The sequence below is a fragment of the Monomorium pharaonis genome, chromosome 8 (genome assembly GCF_013373865.1).
Source record: "Monomorium pharaonis isolate MP-MQ-018 chromosome 8, ASM1337386v2, whole genome shotgun sequence".
Taxonomy (NCBI): Eukaryota; Metazoa; Arthropoda; class Insecta; order Hymenoptera; family Formicidae; genus Monomorium; species Monomorium pharaonis.
In genome coordinates this window covers 15,335,065-15,354,963 of record NC_050474.1, presented here as the reverse complement: position 1 = coordinate 15,354,963, position 19,899 = coordinate 15,335,065, and the positions used below count along the sequence as shown (strand labels likewise).

At 36.6% G+C, this 19,899-nt stretch overlaps 1 protein-coding gene across 1 annotated transcript; it reads right to left on the bottom strand.

Annotated features, from left to right (window-relative positions):
- Positions 1–666: 666 nt before the first annotated feature.
- Positions 667–16,121, bottom strand: LOC105829277. The gene is made up of 3 exons (XM_036290886.1): positions 15,739–16,121; positions 12,588–15,648; positions 667–954 (listed from the first exon to the last, which is right to left on the bottom strand). Exons 1-3 carry the CDS (start codon positions 16,119–16,121, stop codon positions 667–669), a joined length of 3,732 nt encoding a protein of 1,243 aa, XP_036146779.1.
- Positions 16,122–19,899: the final 3,778 nt, after the last annotated feature.

Here is a 19,899-nt window from a genome sequence, read left to right as displayed (position 1 = left end):
CGAATAGCAATGAATTTTGTTTGCACTCTCCTCGCCTCGCGGCGAGCGACGACGATCGTCTTGTTTCCCACCACGCTCGTGTTTCCGTTATAGCCGTGCATACATTGGCAATATTTCACTATTTTCCGACAATAATTATAAGAACTGTACGCATGGAATCGAAAAAATTTAGAAAGCTTTTCGTCTTCGATTTTCGTGGACAACACGATGGTATAAATATTATGCGAAAATTTGTTAACACCCTTTATATATATGTGTGTGTCTTTGTGTGTGTATAAACATAAATTTTAATTTCTGTTATAGTTGACGAGTCACAATCATTTGTTGCCTAGACGAGATCACTCGCATGCTGCAGTCATTATCTGCAATATAAAGAATATTCGTTCCACAGTAGTCGTTAAACAACGAATACACACTATATATATGTGTGTGATAATTACAAAATACTTTAAGCTGATTGTTTAATTAATATTATACGTATCATACTTATTTAATTAAAATAGTTTAATGTATAATCTATCGAAAAAATAAAATAATTTCTTGAATAAATATTTATATTTATATATTTTATTCTGTTTTTACCCTTTTTTTAATGTAAAATTTAATTTTGAATGCCGTTTTTTATCACATCTATAGGACGTCCATAGAACGTCCATCGGACATATTTTAGGGATATACCATGTCCACCAATTTCATAAACCAATATCCCATGGACGTCCATAAAATGTCCGAAGGATGTAAAACGGATGGCCTGTGGATATCTTCAATATCCGTTAAGGACGTCTTATGAATGTCGTTAAGATATTTGTGTGCTGTCTGAGTTTTTATCACGTCCATAGGACGTCCATAGAACGTCCATCGGACATATTTTAGGGATAAAGCATGTCCACCAATTTCATAAACCAATATCCCATAGACGTCCATAGAATGTCCGAAGGATGTAAAACGGATGGCCTGTGGATATCCTCAATATCCGTAAAGGACGTCTTATGGATGTCGTTAGGATATCCGTGTGCTGTCTGGGTGGCAATCACCTCTGACATTTTTCTTGTAAATAGCCAGCTTACAATTTATGTCACTGGTAACAAGTTAAAAATTAGCCCATAATAATCGCTTATAGCATTTTTCTTGCAAATAATTAGCTCACGATAAACGCCTCTGACATTTTTTTAAAACTAGCCAGCTCACGATTTATGCCTCTGACATTTTTAAAAAATTAGCCAGCTCAGGATTTACGCCTCTGGCATTTTTTAAAAACTAATCAACTTACGATTTACGTCTCTGACATTTTTCAAAAACTAACCAGTTCACAATAAACGCCTCTAACATTTTTTTTAAAATTAGCCAGCTCACGATTTACGCCTCTGACATTTTTTAAAAACTAATCAACTTACGATTTACGTCTCTGACATTTTTCAAAAACTAACCAGTTCACAATAAACGCCTCTAACATTTTTTTTAAAACTAGCCAGCTCACGATTTACGCCTCTGACATTTTTTAAAAACTAGCTAGCTCACGATAAACGCCGGTATTTTCTTACTAGTAACTAGCTCACAAAGAACGCCTCTGGCACTACTACTGCTACTACCACCGCCACCGCCGCCACGACCGCCACCACCACCACCACTACCACCACTACCACCACCCCACCACTACTACTACTACTATTACTTTAAAAAGAAAGTAAGGGTTAACAAATTTTACATGTAATCACATTGCAATAATCTTATGTGCTTATCTCTTTGTACAAATACCGATTAAGAATATAACGTGCAATTACAAAATTTACAATTAAAACAAAGTTATAGTTGCAAAGACTTACAGGTCTGTCCAAACTTAGCTCGCGAAAGTCGCGAACTGAATGCACTTGGCTTTTATCTCTCCGCCTACCGCTGCTATCTCGATAAAGTGAGACGGAGAATAAACGAAAAGTATAAGCGTTTCATCTATTTTTTTTTACTGTCTCTATTGAAACGGTGCGTAGCGGAGAGGTAAAAGTGCGTGGCTCGGCGGCCGAACAAGCCTTCCAGTCTCGAATCTTTTTACAGCAGCATGCTGTAAGTGAAGGGGATAGCGAACAACTCGCTCGGTCGAGATATGGACAATCGACTATATGCTATCTCCTTTTCTCTCGGAGACAACTCGAGAAAGTAAAACTCGCTAAAATAACATATAAATAAAGTAACATATTTATTTATTTTCATACTAGACAACAATTCCGCGCATTTTATGTGCTTTACTTAACAAGAATACTCGTGACAAATACAAATGCCGGCCACAAGTCTAATTAGGTCGATAGATTTTCCTATGATTCAATGATCACCGAACATTTGACTAGCATCACCTATCATGCTAGCCTACAACTAAACTAGTGCTCTGTTTTTATCCTGAGACCGCACTCACACGATTCTGGATTCACACATACATGTAAAATTTTCAGATACATTTTTTCTCTTATACCAAAAACTTCTAGTGTGTTAGCTAGATATTAGTTCTGCAAGCATTATTCTTTCTTATAATGATCCTAAATAACAGTCATTTTGTATGTAAAGGGTCTTTAAAACTTAGCGCTGCAGATGAAAATCACGAGACGACTGCACAAAAATATAATTTTCTAATTTTTTTTGTATTTTAAAGAAAATTGTATCTAACACGGTTTGTCTATACTTTAATACTGGAAAAGGATTTACAATTCTATGAAATCAATTAAGAGCCAAGCACAGGAATAATTAGTGTTCAATCGGTAAAACAGACGACTCTAGTATCCCCTTAAGTCTTTTTCGGCACAAGTGCTCATAGACATATTTTACAGAGGACTGTCCCAATTGCACACATAAACAATCAGACACAGTAGTATTTGCCAATTAGATGTAGTCCCAATTGGACACAGATCCGATTGGACACGATCCCGATTGCGCACCGTCCCAATCGGACACAATTCTAATCGGACATAATCCCTATCAGACCCTATTGGACACAACAGCGATCGGACACATAGCGTTTAAATCGGACACAGAATCAATTGCACACAAACCCGATTGCTTACCGACCCGTTTGCACACGGATCCGATTGCATACGGACCTGATTGCACACGGACTCGTTTGCGCACCGATCCATTTGCACACGGATCCAATTGCACACGATACAATTCCGCATCGCAGATAGTACATGGGTTAGCGACTAGGACGGGATAGGTGCGGGAGGGAGGCCGAAGGCTCCCCTTATATCCCGTGTGTGTGCGTGCGCGCGCACGCACAAAGCATTCTCTGCACCACATGGGTTTGCGACTTTTCACGCAAACTGACGAATATGCTACGGGTAGTTTGGATAAGCTAAAAATTGTAATTTTAACTACATCTAGATATTAACTCAGTATTCTTAGATAGCACAAAATATTTATAAAATATTTATAAAGAAAAATATTTATGATAAATATTTTGTATATATTTTTATGTCCGAGTTTGCCAGGTGTAAAAAAATTATGGTAAATATTTATGAAAATATTATAATAAATATTTACACTATTATTAAAAAATATAAAAAATTGTAAACTTAAAGCTTTCACGGCCATTGACATTGCTTCCAATAGAAAGGGTTTCCGGATACATGCCGCGTCCTAGTACAGCATTGCGCCGACGTTTCGCAAACGTTGCAGTTTGCATCATCAAGGCTAGGAGCTCCGATACTGAGCTCTCTTAGATTGTAACCGTCCTTATATATCCGTTGTCCTGGTGGTAGGGACGGGGGTGAAGGAAGGAAACGGAGTTATTCATCCAATAGTAGTACAGTTAATTGGCCTATCATTGGTCAACTGTTGGCCAATTTTAATACAATATTAGCTTCCTATTTGCCAATTAATATGTGCTGTTTAGAAATGTTTTTAATTGATCAATTAAAAGAGAAAAGAACAAGTTGGCTTTCCTTCCGTATCTTCAAGGTATGATAGAACGCATTTTGCGTAGACACAATATAAAAGTGATCTTCAAACCACAAAGAAAGATTTTCCAGTTACTTCTATTATAGTTTCCAGTTACTATAATATAATCACCTAGATTTTCTGGGAAGTAGTCGATATGAGAATCCAAGAAATGCAACTTAAGATTCATTAAGCAACCTAGTTATCTATAGTTCTCCATCATTTCCGCTACCCTTTCTCTGTAATTTTTACTTTTGTAGTTTCCTAGAAAATTTTCTGTGACACCTTTGAAATTCAGCCATGCTGCTTTTTCGTCTTCATTCATTTTGGTGTCAAAATTGTCGTCTTTCAACATTTTTCAACATCATGACAGTGAATGTTCTTCATCTGCAGAGACCTTGGATTCGGATTCAGCGGGTCAAAATACATAAGAATTGACTAGTCTTGTTCGCCGAACCAATCACTTTTTTTGTGTGACTATGTAAGAAGCGTAATAAACTTTTGTCACTGTATATCTGCCTTAACTAGCCCGCCGCCCGAACCCTGAATCCCACAGCTATCCGCAGCCAACGGACCAATCACGGTTACAACAATATAATTACAGTGCTTATTGTACCACGCGCTTCGATATTTATGAAAATTCCTTAGTCGACAGGTACGTTTTTTTTTTGTAAATACGTAATCTACTTTGTTTACTTTCTTGATATTGGATCAAACCTTCTTATCTATTCCTATAATTGATTGTTAATCAAGTCAATCGCGTCCATGATATCGTTTTACAGTTTCTTATGTCACGGATTTGTATCGTAATGTAGTTAGTTGATTAACAAAACGTGTTATCTGATGGACAAAAAAGTGATGATAACGTAAAAATTGTAAAAATAAAAATTGTAATAATTTCCCTAAACAAAATAGCTAATATTTTATTGTACATATATATTTTTTTATCAATTCCTATATATACTTTTTGTTTTGTTTGCTATTTCAAAGGAATTTTTCCTTATACTTTTATTAGGTTGTCAGAAAAGTCATGACGCATTTTTGCAACATATGGCACTAGTTTATTTGTGGAAGTACTAGAGTCATTCGTATTTTCGTTATTGCATTGTCATTTAACAGCTGACAGTTCTAGTTTTATTCTTAAAAAAAGAGCAATTTGGTTGAGTTTTGGAGAGTTTATAACAAATTGAAGATGAAAAATCAAACTGTACATATTCGCCATATTTTATTGTTTTACTTCTGTAAAGAGAAGAACGCGCGTCAAATTTGCAAAAAGTTGTGTAAAGCTTACGGTGACAATGCTCTACAAGAACATCAGTGCCACCAATGATTAATGAAATTCCGTGCTGCTGATTTTGATTTCAACGACGCTCTTCGGTCAGGAAGGCCTGAGGTTGATGACGGCAAAATAAAACACTGATTAAGTCAAATCACATTATACGACACAAGAGACTGCAGAAACATTGAACATCCATCATTTAAGCATTCACGATTATCTCAAGAAGGGATACATAAGCAAGCTCAATATTTGAGTGAAAAACATAACAAAATATGTCCTGACTTTTCCGACAATCCAATAAAAATATGCCTTTAACGATATACAATATCATAGTTTATTTGAGACTAGAACAGTTTCAATAGAATTTTAACATTTTTTCTTTTTGCTCTGTTTTATCCGCGAGTAGTGAGAGCTGCTGACAGCCATCGCGCTCCTTGTAGTTCATTCCTTCGATGCACCCAGTCGCACGGCGCTGTCACTAGCTCATCACGCGCGCGTCTTTCGTTTTCTCGCATCGTGGTAACTATGCAAATAAACATGTCCCAAAAAGGGTACGTCAAAATCAATGCCCAAATAAGTCTCGAGATCCATTTCCCTTACCGCTCCTTTTTTCGCCTCCGCGATCGTAATTGTCTTACGACGAAAAATTAACCAGTCTCTCGCAGCCCGGCACCGACATAAGATCGTCCCGCAGATTTCTCGCGTCATTCGCCGATCCTAGCTGCGGGAATTCACTTTTGTTCCATTCTTAATTCGGCAACTCATGTCAATTAATTCTTAAGTTCGAGTATTCGTGTGAATGTGTGAGTGCATCACGTTAATGCGCGGGTAGCCGTATCTTTCCCGCGAACGTCCTCTGCCTCGTGCACAAGATCTCCGTCGGATCGCGCGCAAGATTTCCAGATTCGCGAGAGCTTCGATCTAGAAGCTCTTCAAGATTTCCGCGTCGAATACAGGCAGCGTAATGTCGGGACGTGTCAAGATCTCCGTAAGATTGTAAAAGATACGGTTCGCTCCTCGCTCCGAACGTCCGTTTTTTAATAAATAATTAAAGTGTGAGTGACACCATCGCCTCCTTTTCTTCCTATCACCCCCCGTGAACCTACCGCATTCCTCATTACTCGCTTCGCGTCTCTCTTGGGACGGATCCCGGCATTTTCTCCGTGCGATCGCGTTCACCCTACGCACGCACAAACATAGTTAAATGTTTACACGTTACTTGTGCATTTGATATAAATATAATTTACTTTGCACAATAATGTTTAACATAAAAATAAAAGTTAAAAATAAAGAAGATTGTGTGTTAATTATAGATTGAATAGCATAGTAAAGAATTGGCTAGATGCAAAAAAGTGAAAGTGAAATTGGACAGAGTTATGTGGATAAGAGAATATTAATTCTTGGAATCCAGAAATGCATGACTTAAGTGTGTGTTTTCAGCACTGTGTCTTCAGGTAACGTGATAAAATTTAATCTCATATTAAAAAATATAAAAAACAACAAATTATCACAACTTGTTTATTCAATTTATTTCTCAATTTCTAGATACCAATATTAGCTCTCCTGGCTCTAATTTCTGCGTACTGTGGAAGAAAAGATACATTTTCATCTCGACAGCATCACCATAGTCATTCTTTTGATATTGTACGCTGTAACGTTAATATCTGGTAGACCAAAACAAACGAAAACGTCATTTCGAAACGCCACAGCAAATAGCACAGTAAGTAAAAGCCGTAGTATATACAATAATTTATTTCATACAGGATAAATTATTAAAAGTGTTAGTACAGGAAATTATTTCTAAAATTAAACTAACTATGAAATTTTTGTTTTCTGTCGTTTGATGAGGTAACATTGTATGATAAAGCTAATTTTCGTAAATGTAAAAGTCACCTTTGTTTTTTTAATGAAATTATGATTTTTCTTAAAAAATCGTGATTTTTTAAATTATGTCGTTGCTGTAGTAAAATGAGAGATATGAATAATTTAAAAAATAAAAAATTTTAACCTAAAAGAGCAAATCAAAACAGATAATTTTCAATAATCTAATGTAACACCATTATAAAAGAGTGAGTCCCAGATGCGCACAGTAATAAACGGACACAGCATGTGTGTGTGTGTGCGTGCAAAGCATTCACTGCATCACATGGGTTTGCGACTTTCCGTGTATGCATTTGGTCCGTGCGCATGTGCAGTGTGCGCATTTGGTCTGTGTCCGTTTCGCACTGTGTCCGTTTCGCTCTGTGCGCATTTGGTCTGTGTCCGTTTGTTACTGTGTCCGTTTCGCACTGTGTCCGTTTCGCTCTGTGCGCATTTGGTCTGTGTCCGTTTGTTACTGTGTCCGTTTGTTACTGTGTCCGTTTATTACTGTGTCCGTTTGGTCTGTGTCCGTTTGTTACTGTGTCCGTTTCACTCAGCCTGCTGTGTCCGTTTATTACTATGCGCATCTGGGACGCTCCCTTATAAAATTAATGTTATATCTACATTATTCCTTGAAACTAGAAATAAATCATTTCTGATTAGCTTTAAGTCACTTATACACTGAGCAACAAAATTAACGCAACAAAAATTTTTACCAAAATTTCACTCAAATTTAAATAATCGTAACTTCGCGAAAACTTATCCTATTGGAAAGTTCTTTTTTTCATTTTAAAGCTTGAAGTCTCTACTTAAAAGAGCATTTGTCAGATTTTGATCCTCTCCTTTTCCCTTTTCGGCATCTTTTCAAAGTAAGAACGTGTTTTGTCTTCAAAAATTTTTATACTTTGACGCGCTCCATGGGGTGCAGTAAATTTTTTCTCGTAAATTTTATAAAAATTATCGTAAAATATGAACTTTTCCCTACAAATTGAAAAAAATTGAAATCTGTACGATTTTTTTGGCGAAGTTATTAAAATTTTAAGAAACAATGGTCATTTTGACTTTTATCGCTTGATACTTACCTCTTCTCTACCGACAGTAGAGAAGTAAATAAAATTTCCGAATATTTAGTAGCATTGTGAATGTCATTGACAGTATATCACTATACGAGTTTTTGGCTATTTGTAACGATGATACTGCTCTCATTGAATTTTTGATTGCAAAAAATATTTTCGCCGACGAAATAAATTGTACAATATGTGGATCAAAAGTAAAACTTACGCAAAATTTTGCTACTTTGCAATATCACTGCCATGCCACTTATTATAAACAAATTCGAAACAAGAAGAGGCACAAAATGTGATGTAATTTTAAAGTAAGTGCTTTGTCTGGAACGTGGTTCGCTCATAGTCGGCTGTCAGTACCAAAAGCTTGTCGTTTTATAAATTACTTTCTTATGATTCGTCCTCCTAAACATTTCCTTGAACAAAAACTTGCAATATCCTCAACAACAGCTGTGGATTGGACTGATTTTTGTCGAGAAGTATATATTGTTTTTTTTCTGCTGATTATTTACGAATACAATACGTATTAAAAATAAAGCGTAATCTTTTTTATCATGTTTAGTTGTGTGTATTATGGATTGATCATATAAGTGAACCAATTGGCTTCCAAATATCATTGTCAAAATTGATGAATGCAAAATTGGGAAGCAAAAGTACGCTTAGTTACTGGTTAATGGATTTTTGGTGGCATTGAGAGAGATGCTCACCGTACATTTATTATAAATCTCTTGAAAATCGATCAGCAAATACACTATTAGATATTATAAAGTAATGGATTAAATTAGGCACAACAATAATGTCAGACTGCTGGAAATCTTATAATTGTCTCGAAGATGAAGGTTATCAGCATGCTACTGTGAACCATAAATATAATTTTGTAAATCCCGAAACAGGTACACATACAAAATATTGAACGTATTTGGCGCGAAGTACATGACAATATTCCACGATATGGTCGACGAAAATATCATTATGTTTGTTATTTCGTTGAATATTTCTTCAAACGTAAATATTCATTTCTCAAACGTATCGATGCGTTTTTTGCAATTATGGCTGAATTGTATCCACAAATAAATGAATAACTATGTATAGCATTTAATAAATCTACTGCTTTATTTCATAAAACATAAATTTAATTTTTAACTGAAAGATATGCGAATTATTTTTTCTAATCCTAACCCACCATTTTTATGTCGCTATTTGGTTAATGCGACAACATTAAAAACAAACAGCGTGGAAAGTCGCAAACCTATGTGGAACTGTACATGCGTGGACGTCGTTTATTTTACGTTTTCTAAATACAATATATGATGTCAGTGCTTTAAAGTAAACGACGTCCACGCTTGTACCGCTTGTACAGTATCACATGGGTTTGCGACTTTCGACGCTGTTCGTTTCCAATGTTTTCACATCAACCAAATAGTGACGTAAAATTGGTGGGTTAGAGTTAGGAAAAATTACGGGGAGCAAAGCCCCTCCCCCGCCCACGAATTTCTTGTTGCACCTCCCTGTGTATGTGTGTGTGTGTGTACGTGTATGCATGTGCATGTATATTGTTCTAGTTTATATGAATATTTTTCAAACTTTTTTTGTTAATAACTCTTTAACGAACAATGACCGCCGATTAAGTTATAAGGAAAAGTTACTCAGGTTCATATCCTTGATAACATATGTCAAGGTCAAGGTCATCGGCGCGGTGTCTTTTAATCTAAATAATTACCATAAAAACTCACAAAAAAAATATGTAAAAGAAATAACTAAACGGTTTGGAATGGATTCAAGTAAACCCGCATGCACCCCTTTAGCTTCAGGTATTAAATTAATAAAAGAAATAGAAGCACAAACATCTGATGAAAAAAGGGAGATGGAAAGCAAACCGTATAAAGAATTAATAGGTAGCCTTTTATACTTAGCGAATACTACAAAACCGGATATTTCATTTACAGTAGGAGCGTTAAGTAGATATAATCTAAATCCAGGACCACAACATTGGAAATGTGCAAAAGTTATTCGTTACTTGAGACAAACTGCTGATTATGAAATATTGTATCGAAAAAGAGGAAAATTGTTACATGCGTATACCGATGCAGATTGGGTCGGTGATCAAGAAGATCGAAAATCTTGTTCAGGGAGCGTACATATATTAACTGGCGGGCTTATAAATTGGTCATCAAAAAAACAAAACTTTGTTGCGCTAACAACAATGGAGGCCAAATATATAGCTCTTTCGGAAGCAACGAAGGAAACTGTACATTTGCGTAAATTAATTAAAGAAATGTATGGCAATCAATATGTATGCGATCCAACAGATATGTTATGCAATGATCAAAGCGCAATTGTATTGAACAAAGAGTATATGCTTTATCAAAGAAGTAAACATTTAAATATAAGATATCACTTTTCTAGAGACGCACAAAATAGAGGCTTAATTTGTGTAAAATTTGTTCCTATAGATAACAATACAACAGATATCTTAACAAAATCTTTGGTAAAGGATAGACATTTAAACTGTGTTCATTAAATTTTGAATTTAATTAGTTCATATGCATACATTTCGATAGAGGGAGTGTTGGAATATCGTCATTTATGCAGTCGTTTTTTCATTTTACTGTACGAGTCCCTATGTTATCGATCCATGATTTATGCGACTTTATCGACTGTTATATGTAACCGGTGTGTGCGATGTCTTTGTCCTGTGAAATCAGTGCGAGCATATCCTTGGTCGAGAGCAGATGGATCACGTTCTAAACGTAATAAATACGTTGTTCAATATACACTCACTTCTTGGTAACTCCTTCCTTCATCACCAATACACGGACAAAAACCCAACAATTTTAAATTATCCTGTTCTTTGCAAGCAGATTGTTTTTTCTTTTAAAAAAATAATAAAATTTTTAAGATAAATTACATAGGATTACAAAATGGTAATCCTGTCATAATTGGACAAAAATTTAGAAATTACTCTTCTCTCGATTTTTATCCATGCAATTCGCAATATATAAATGTTTTTGTAGTTAGTAATAATTTTACTGAACTAAAATATGTTTCTGTTAACGAAATTGTAAGAAAAGCTGTACTTTCATATGAAAAAGACACATTTTGTGTCTTTCCACTGCTCTATTCAGATTTAATTGCAGGTATATAAAATATTGACACAAAATTAGTTCTATATTTTTTATATTTGTAATAATAAATTACTTTCCTTTATATAGATGTTTTACGTTGCAAATGGTAATAACTGCTAAGGTATGGTAATAACTGCTATGGTAATAACTAAATGATAATAGTGTACAATTGCACCACAATCATAGATTGACACTGACAAAAAATTATGTATGTGATCTTCACATGGCATTAATAAAAGCAGTAAAAATATTGTTACCTCCACAAATTTCATGGCAAATTTCATATAACTATCTTTTAAGACCATATAGTAAGTATAACGTGAGATATATTAACTTAAGATAAATTAAATAGTTTTTTCATCAAGATAAATTAAATAATTATTTCATGTATAATTACATTACTTTACATATATTTTATATAATTAATTCATATATATAATCTTTTTTTTTTTTTAGATTTGTTTGAAGAAGCTAAAAAAAAGATGCAAAATTTGTCATCAGATAACGCGAAGATTCATGCTTTTCAAAATAAAAAAAATCTTCCTTTAAAAAGACAAAGAAAAGTTTATGACAGCTTTAGTGACCTAGAATCCTATGACATGAATTCGACTTCTAGTGTGTTATTTTGTATTTAATTAAATTGAATGTTTTTTAAATTCTTTTAATTTACGTAAAATACTTATATTTTTTTGTAGGAAAAAAGTGTAAAAACATGCTAACAACTTCGACAACAAGAGTTTATAATAATAAATTGACATTGAAACAAAGTAAACAATTTTTTATTAAACTACAGCTATTAAATTGTATTTTTTATTTGTTATTATTTTTAATTTGTCATATTTCTTATATTTCAGAAAGAATTGTTGAGAAAATTGTTCCGAAACCTCCATCTAGTTATATAACTTATAATGAAAATTTTAACATAGTGTTATGGGTAAGACAATCACTCACAATTTATATAATATTGTAACAAGCCGTTCTTAATACGACCGTTAAGACTATAGGTTTGTTTTTTATTCCTGCACTGCTGCAATAAGTTAGAATAAGACAAATATATTTTTTCTCATTCTAACTTATTGCACTAGTGCAGCAGTGCAGGAATAAAAAACAAACCTTATGAAGTACAGGACCGTTATCTCTCTACCTCGCGTAGACCCCTCCGCGTGTCTCCTCTCGTGTCGCCGCTCCCCAAATTAACCTTTTATAATTTTTTTTTTTGTATGATTTTAATGTGCCCGATCTAAGATAGATATATGGCACGTATGCTTCTTAACTTTGTGGGATAACTCCCACCCTTCTCTATATGACTCTTCCAGTGGCCTTTATGAACTGGTAGATTACTTTGAGTGTGCTCAATTCTTCCTTTCTCAGCCAGCTCCAGACGCTATCGGGTTTGCTTGCTCCAACTCTGTTCAATTCTTCCGTTAGGTTCATGTTCATTCTTGTCTCGTCATGAATATTACAACTGAATGTGAAGTGATCCAATTCTTCTCTTTCGCTACCACACTGACATCTCTCGGATATTATATAACCTTTTCGCGCCAAACTTGAATTTAGGTTGAAGTGGTTAGCTCTTAGTCTGTTGAATAGGACTGTGGCTCTTCTAGGCAGATTTGTTCCTTTAAACCAGGGACTTCTTTCCTCTTTTTTATAAAAGTTTGCAAAGTAGAATTTTCCTTTTATTTCCGCTTGGGTTTCCAATTCACTGTTGTTTCTTTGCGCTAACTCCTCTTTATGTTTGTTTCTTAAATCTCTATTTGCAATTTTGAGTTCTATCGTGTGTTCCTCTTTAGTGGCCTCTTTAGCTAGCTTATCCGCTTCTTCATTGCCCCAGATACCTTTGTGTGCTGGGATCCATGCTATTAGTATTTTTATTTTTAATTCCTTTATTATTTTACTATACCACTTTCTAGCTTCCAATATGTAAATATTGCAGGTTGTTGAGATTTCATTATTGCTTAGGGCATTTACTGTGCTTAGGCTGTCTGTCAGGATCAAGACGTTTTGCTTCCATTTTTGGTGATAGACCCATTCCATGGCTTTGGCTACTGCGCACGCTTCTGCAGTAAATATTGAGGCCGCTTTGTTTAGGCTCAAGAAATATCCTCTTTCCTCATTTTCAACTATAAAGGCACACCCCACCGAGGGCTCCTTTTCCTGTTTGGATCCATCCGTGTAGATCCTTGTTGTGTCCTGGTTTAATTCATATTTCTCTTGAATGTCCTTGAGTAGCTCCTTTTCAATTATTTTGTCTTTGACACTATATAAATTTCCAATTTCGGTATCTACAATTATATTGTCTGTTACGTCCCAGTAACTCGTCGTAAATAATTCTTCCCGTAAGTTTGTTTTTATACTTTCAATGTCCTTTTTAACTTGTTTCCACGCTTCCACTGCTATGCTTCTCTTGTAGCATGGGGAGGTCAATCTGTAATTCATTTCTTCCTTTTCTAGCTCCATGATTGCTTCAATTTCATCGTTTCCTGTAGTGGTAGATTCGCTTACAACTTTCACTATGTGGTTTCTTGCCAAGAATCTTGCTCTATTTTTCATACTCAGAAACTTTGATTCGGCTAGCATCACATTTGTTGGTGTGCTGTTCCTATAACCCATGGCTGTTCTCACTCCCATGTATTGTGCCTTCTCTATTTTCATTGTGGATTCTTCTCTATTGGTGGGTAGATACATTATAATTCCATATTCTATTGTTGCTCTGACTAAGCTTTTGTACAATAGTAGGGCTGTGTTTACCTCCATACCTCTTGTCACCTTATTTGCATATTTTAAGATGTTGTTGGCATTTCTTGCCTTATCTCTAACTGCGTTACATTGCCTGTCGCATGCTAGCCTTGTATCTAGCCATATTCCAAGAAATTTTGCTTCTGTTGACAGCCTTATATCTTCGTTTTCGAATTTAATCTTCACTGTTTTATCTATTGTCCCATGCTTGTTGAATTCCATTATTTTGGTCTTTCGTGGATTTATTTTTAGTCCAATTATGTCTAATTCCTCTTGTGTATCCTCTAAAGCACTTTCTATTAATTTTACTCTGTTTGTAAGGTATTTTTCACTGCACACTATCGCCACATCGTCTGCGAACTGGACCTGCTTCACTTCCTTTGGGATTGTTCTCATAATTTTATTAGTGTAGATGTTATATAATATCGGACTAAGGACTGCTCCCTGAGATAGGCCCTTGTTTACCTTTCTTCTTAGTAAAGTACCATTTTCCATAGTGAAGTCTACAGTTCTTTCATATAATAGCTCATTGATAGTATTCGTTAGTTTACTAGGACAACCTTCTTTCAATAACTTTTCAATCATGACATCGTATAACACATTATCATAGGCTGAAGAGATATCCACTAATGCCACCATAGTATTTCTGTTTCTTAGTTTATTCATGTTTATAATTGCTGATAGCTTCATTAAATTATTTAGACAGGATTTACCTCTTCTGAATCCAGCTTGTTGCTTGTCGTATATTCCCTTGGCTTCGGCCCACCAATTGAGTCTTTCAGCTATTACTCTCTCATATGTTTTTCTTAAGCATGATGACAGCGAGATAGGCCTCACATCCTCTTTGTCCTGTTTGTCAATAAAAATCACTTGAAACATTTTCCACTCCTCTGGTACATCCATGTCACCTTCGAATATTCTGTTAAAAATGAATGTTAAGACCTCTTCTAGTTCGCTTGGTAATTCTTTCAGCATGGCGTATTCAATGTGGTCCAGACCTGGCGCTGATTGATTTTTTCCTTTTTTTAAAGCTCTTCTTATTTCTTCAATTTTAATGCTTTCGTTGAGTTCCTCTTTCTTGTGCTCCTTGACCTTATCTATTTTTTTAACTTCCGCCCAGCATGGGGCATATTCCTGTATTTTGTTCAGAATTGTTACGTTTCTATTCTTGTTCTGCCACTTGTTCCAATTGATTGTTTTGCTAGGGTTTCGTAGGATTCTGAGTTTGTTCCACACATATTTCATGTTTGTATTCTTATTAATACTTTCAATAAATTGGTATAGGGCTGTCCTCTTTTTTTGGTTAGTTATCTTTTTAACCTTGGCCTTTGCCCTTTGGAATTCTATAAAACTCTGCAAGGATTGGCTTCTGTAAAATTGTTTGAGTGCTCTCTTCCTTTCCTCTACACTTTCTTTGCACTCTTCGTCCCACCATGGTTTCTGACTGGACCTATTTTTCTTCCTATCTTTGTTTTTTTCCTTTTCCTTTGTTTTTCGCTGACTGTTACTTTGTGGCTTTTCTTTTCTTACTGCATTAATCATTCCTTCCACTAAACTGTTATATAGATGCATTGGATCTTCCTTTTTCCAATTTGGTTTAGCCTTAAGCCACTCTGTCATTTTTTTACCAAAATCTTTCCAGTCTGTAATTTTTTTTGTAATTCTATTCGATTTTTTAATATATTTTTCAAATTTCATTTCCAATTTAATAGTAATGGGGTGGTGATCGGATCCCCATGTATCATCTCCTTGCTCATATTCTATTTTATCCACCATGTTCAATGATGCTATTATCAGATCTAAGTTAGATCTAGGTTTCTTGTAATCCCCCGTGTAACTCTTCGTGTCAGTGTTGATTACAATCAGGTCAGCCTTCCACATAGCATCAGCCAGTAGGGTACCGTTTACATCCGTATTTTTGCAGTTCCATGCCATGTTATGCGCGTTGAAATCACCTGTTAGGATTACATTTTTCCTATTGGCGAATTGTGCTAGGAATTGTCTCCATTCATATTTTCTTATTGGTTGCCCTGGTTTTCGATATATCACAATTAATGTCAACATTTCCACCTGGTTACGTAGTTCTAGTTCTATGGCAGTGGCTTCGCAGTGGCTTGGCTTGATATTCATATCCATTCTTGTGTACTTTATTCCCTTTTTAATCATTATGGCTGTTCCTCCTGCTCCTATGCTGGCGCCGTTATCTCTGTCTGTTCTCTCTATGTTGAATCCCTGCAAGTAATTTTGTCCTCTCTCTTTAATTTTGTTTCTGTAATACATATGATGTCCATTTCATTTATTCTATTTTGTATTTCGCTTTTTTTTCCTCTGATGCCTCTTGCATTCCAGGTTATTATATTCATTGTCTTTCGTTTTTCTCTTTGTCTTCACTTTTATCTTTGTTTTTCTTTTCCTCTATTACTCTTAAAATTTCCATATGTATTGTCTCGACTATAGCTTTTAGTGCTTCTAAAAAGAAGTCATTCTGTTCACCTTTCTCAATTAATTCTTTCATACTTTTTACTATTTTGTCTCCTTTTCCTTATCTCTCTGTATTGCTCTTCATTTCTACTTCCTTGTTCTGTTCATTGTGATTGTTCTTCATATCTTCAGAGGTGGGTACCTTGTTTGTTTTTACCTTTTGCCAGTAATTCTCATTATCATCCTGACTATTTCTTTCTTTCCATTTTTCAATATTTCTTCTTTCCATACTCCTTTTTTCCTGTGTATTGTTTTCATCCTTTCTTTCATAATTCTGTACTCTTCTTGAATGTTGTGACCTTGACGTTGTTCCCATATCTTCCATTTTTTCTCTGATTTGTCTTCTCTCTTTAACCATGTTTTCGCTTCTGAGAACTGCGTCTCTGTATTTTGTTGTTCTTTGGCCAAATTCTTGTTTTGCCTCTGTTATTGATATATTTCTCTCTGCAGCGTGCCTCAGGATATCTCTCTGATGCATGAATTCTCTGCACAGTTTACTGTTAGCTTTATGGCCTTCACCGCAGTTTCTGCATCTTGGCACTCTTTCGCATCTGCCATGAAATTGGTCTCCACATATGATGCACAGTCTTTCCTTCTCTCTACATACAGCTTGCACGTGCCCAAATCTGTAACATTTATAACACTGCTTAACATCTAATATGTACGGTCTCAGTTTGATTTTTACCAGGCCGCCGTACAAGGATAGCGCATGCGGCATCATGTTTCCTCTAAACGTAACTATGATATTATTAGTGATAATACTTTCCATTTTTTTCGTAGCTACATTGTATTTTTTTGCGACTAGCCTCTCCATTTTCTGAATGTCCTCTCTTTGATCCACTGCTATAGCTAGCTCTTCTACCTTGTCTCCCCAGTCAGTTACCACACCTTTTATTGCAGTGTTTCTTTCTAAGAGGCTCTAATTCTTTAATTTTGTCAAGTTTCCTTAAAGCTCTGTTTGCTCTATCTATGCCTACAATGTGCAGGTCCGCTGTTCTGAAGCCCGTTTTCACATAGCTATCCGGTTTAATGCTTTCTTTTGCCAGCGCATTTAAAATTCTAAAACAGTTTACCTTACCTCTCTTTTCCATGAAATCTTGTTTGAGTCTTACTGTTATGATGCAATCCCCTTTATGTCCAGACTTAAATTCTTTATCCTCCTTTCTATCTTGTTGCTGTTCTAGACCTCCATAGTTGTATATTATCTTGCCGTTTTTGCAGTACACTGTTTCTTTTTTGGGCTCGTCGTCCGTATAGTATGTTGTTGAAGATGAGCCCGTTGTGTCCATTGAAGTTTGTACCAGATCGTTCTCCTTTGATGATGATTCCGAACTTACGTCTTCCATTTCCACTTCCTTTGTTTCTTCCTGGCTTGTTCTCTTTCTTTGTTTGCTTTCCTCCCGTCCACCTTTTATCTCTTCTTTGTCCTGCCTCTTTCTTTTGTTCTGAATTCTCTTACTTTTCTTCATCTCGTCACTTTCACCAGCCACTGATTTAATGCGACTTACTTTATCACTACTGTTCGAGATTTTTCGATACAGATTGTCTGGGATAATTCCGATAATTTCCTCTACACTTTCCTTCGAATATCTTATATCACCCGCACACTCACTCACTATTACTTCTTCCACTTTTTTTTCTACCAGTTCTCTATTAAGCACTTTATTAACCACCTTTTCACCTGTTGCGTTCTTTTGAACTGAGATTTCTTTGTTAAGCTCGCTATGTAGCGCTTGCGCAGATTTCACTCTAGCATGTTCCATGCATGTGACCTTAATTAAACTTTCGGGTATCTTTGTGACTGAGTCACATATTCCCACCGCTTTTTCTCTTTCCTTTTCCTTTCTCTCCCTTGCCTCCCTCTTCAGGGACCTCACTGCTTCCTTCTTAGCCCTAATAAGGGCTGGTTGGGGTATTTTCACACACCGCGGCACCTTTGCTAAACTATCGAAACGCCTTATCAACCACTCTGCTCACTCTCCTACTCGCGACTGAACCTTTTATAATCCCGAATGGGGGCTATAAAAGCCTTCTACCGGTGATAAGAAAGCAGATCTCCCCCGTCCAGCGAAGTGAGCCGACCGATCCTCTTAGCAAAGTGAGCTGAGCTTCCTCGTGCACGTACTGAGGTTAGGCACGTGCTGCCTAATCTGAAACCCGATTCCCGTGACAGCGCGAATTGAGCGCTTCCTTAACACCACGCACTGAGTGGCACTACACCGCCCCGTTCGTTATCCGATTTCCGGTTCGCGACCGCTTTCCGATACCGTTTTCGGGAACTCCGTATTGAGGGGAAACCAATGCCGCGGATGATCATCCTCGCGGGATGATTATCGACGACAGCTGATCGCCGCGACAGCAGGGGGTCGATTCTGTATTTTTGAAAAAAGTGAAAATGTGAAAAGTGAGTAGCACTTCATTGATTGGTGTATACTTTTAGGATTAACGATATACACCAATCACTGTTGTTCACTTTTCACATTTTCACTTCTTCAAAAATACAGAATTGACCCCCTGATCGCCGTGAGAGCCAACCGGAGCTCTACGCCCCACACTCCACGCTGCACTGCGTAGTGCGTAACTGCGTACCGCAACCGCCAATCCAAATGCCGCCGCCGCGATCGACCGCTACGGCCAATAGGAACGCCGCGCCGCACACGCAATCGCGACCGTAGCGCTGCGACCACAGTATACCTTTGAGTATATATTGTGACGTCTCGTCGATTCCCACCCCTCCCCTTTTCCTTTTATTCAATATTTTCCTCATATCTATCCTTATTAACCCCATGGCCTTCCCTGATACTCTTGGAACAAGGATTAAGGTCCATTTGATCTATGAGACTAATCCAGACTACCAGAATAATATCGAACCGACTCAACAGGGTAAATCGAACAAGCCTAAGACCCTACACGACTGTCTCTAAATTGCGCTCGCAATTTGTGGCGTATGTTAATGTGGCGTATGTTATTCACTAGGCGCGAAGGATTATTCGTGAGAAGGTTTTGGCATTTTCTTGCGCTAACGCCGAACTTGGTAATAGCACAGCTCGGACTTGCTCGTGCGTGTGGGTGGAGGCGTCAATACTCTCGATCGATTTCCTCTTTCCCTGCTTCGGGAGCGACGGAATCGTCGGTCGCGGTTTAATTGTTTCTGTATCCTAGCGACCTGCAAGGTAAGTGCGTTAAGCGATTCTTCTAAAATGGATTGCGAACCTGGGTCGGCTTGCGTGCTTAAATTTTGGGCAGGCAAAATTTGGGTTGCTGCGACGGTGGGTTTCATTACATCGAGTGCTTTATCGGCCATCTCTGCTAAACGCTGCAGATCTGACGTGTCAAAGATTGCGAGGATTGCTCGTGTGGTTTCCGGTAGCTGCTCAAAAAATAGTGAGCGGATGACGGCGTCTCCGCACTGGTTTCCTACGAGGGCTCGTAG

Bases quoted from the DNA above. Each gene is read 5' to 3' on its own strand.
- LOC105829277 (XM_036290886.1), bottom strand. From the start codon at position 16,121: ATGGATATGAATATCAAGCCAAGCCACTGCGAAGCCACTGCCATAGAA. The intron at 15,649-15,738 runs GCAAGGAGATGA...AAAATCGAATAG, and splicing joins GTGGATAAAATAGAATATGA to AATTACAAAAAAAATTACAG. The intron at 955-12,587 runs GTAATCTACCAG...GGATATCCACAG, and splicing joins AAGAATTGAGCACACTCAAA to GCCATCCGTTTTACATCCTT.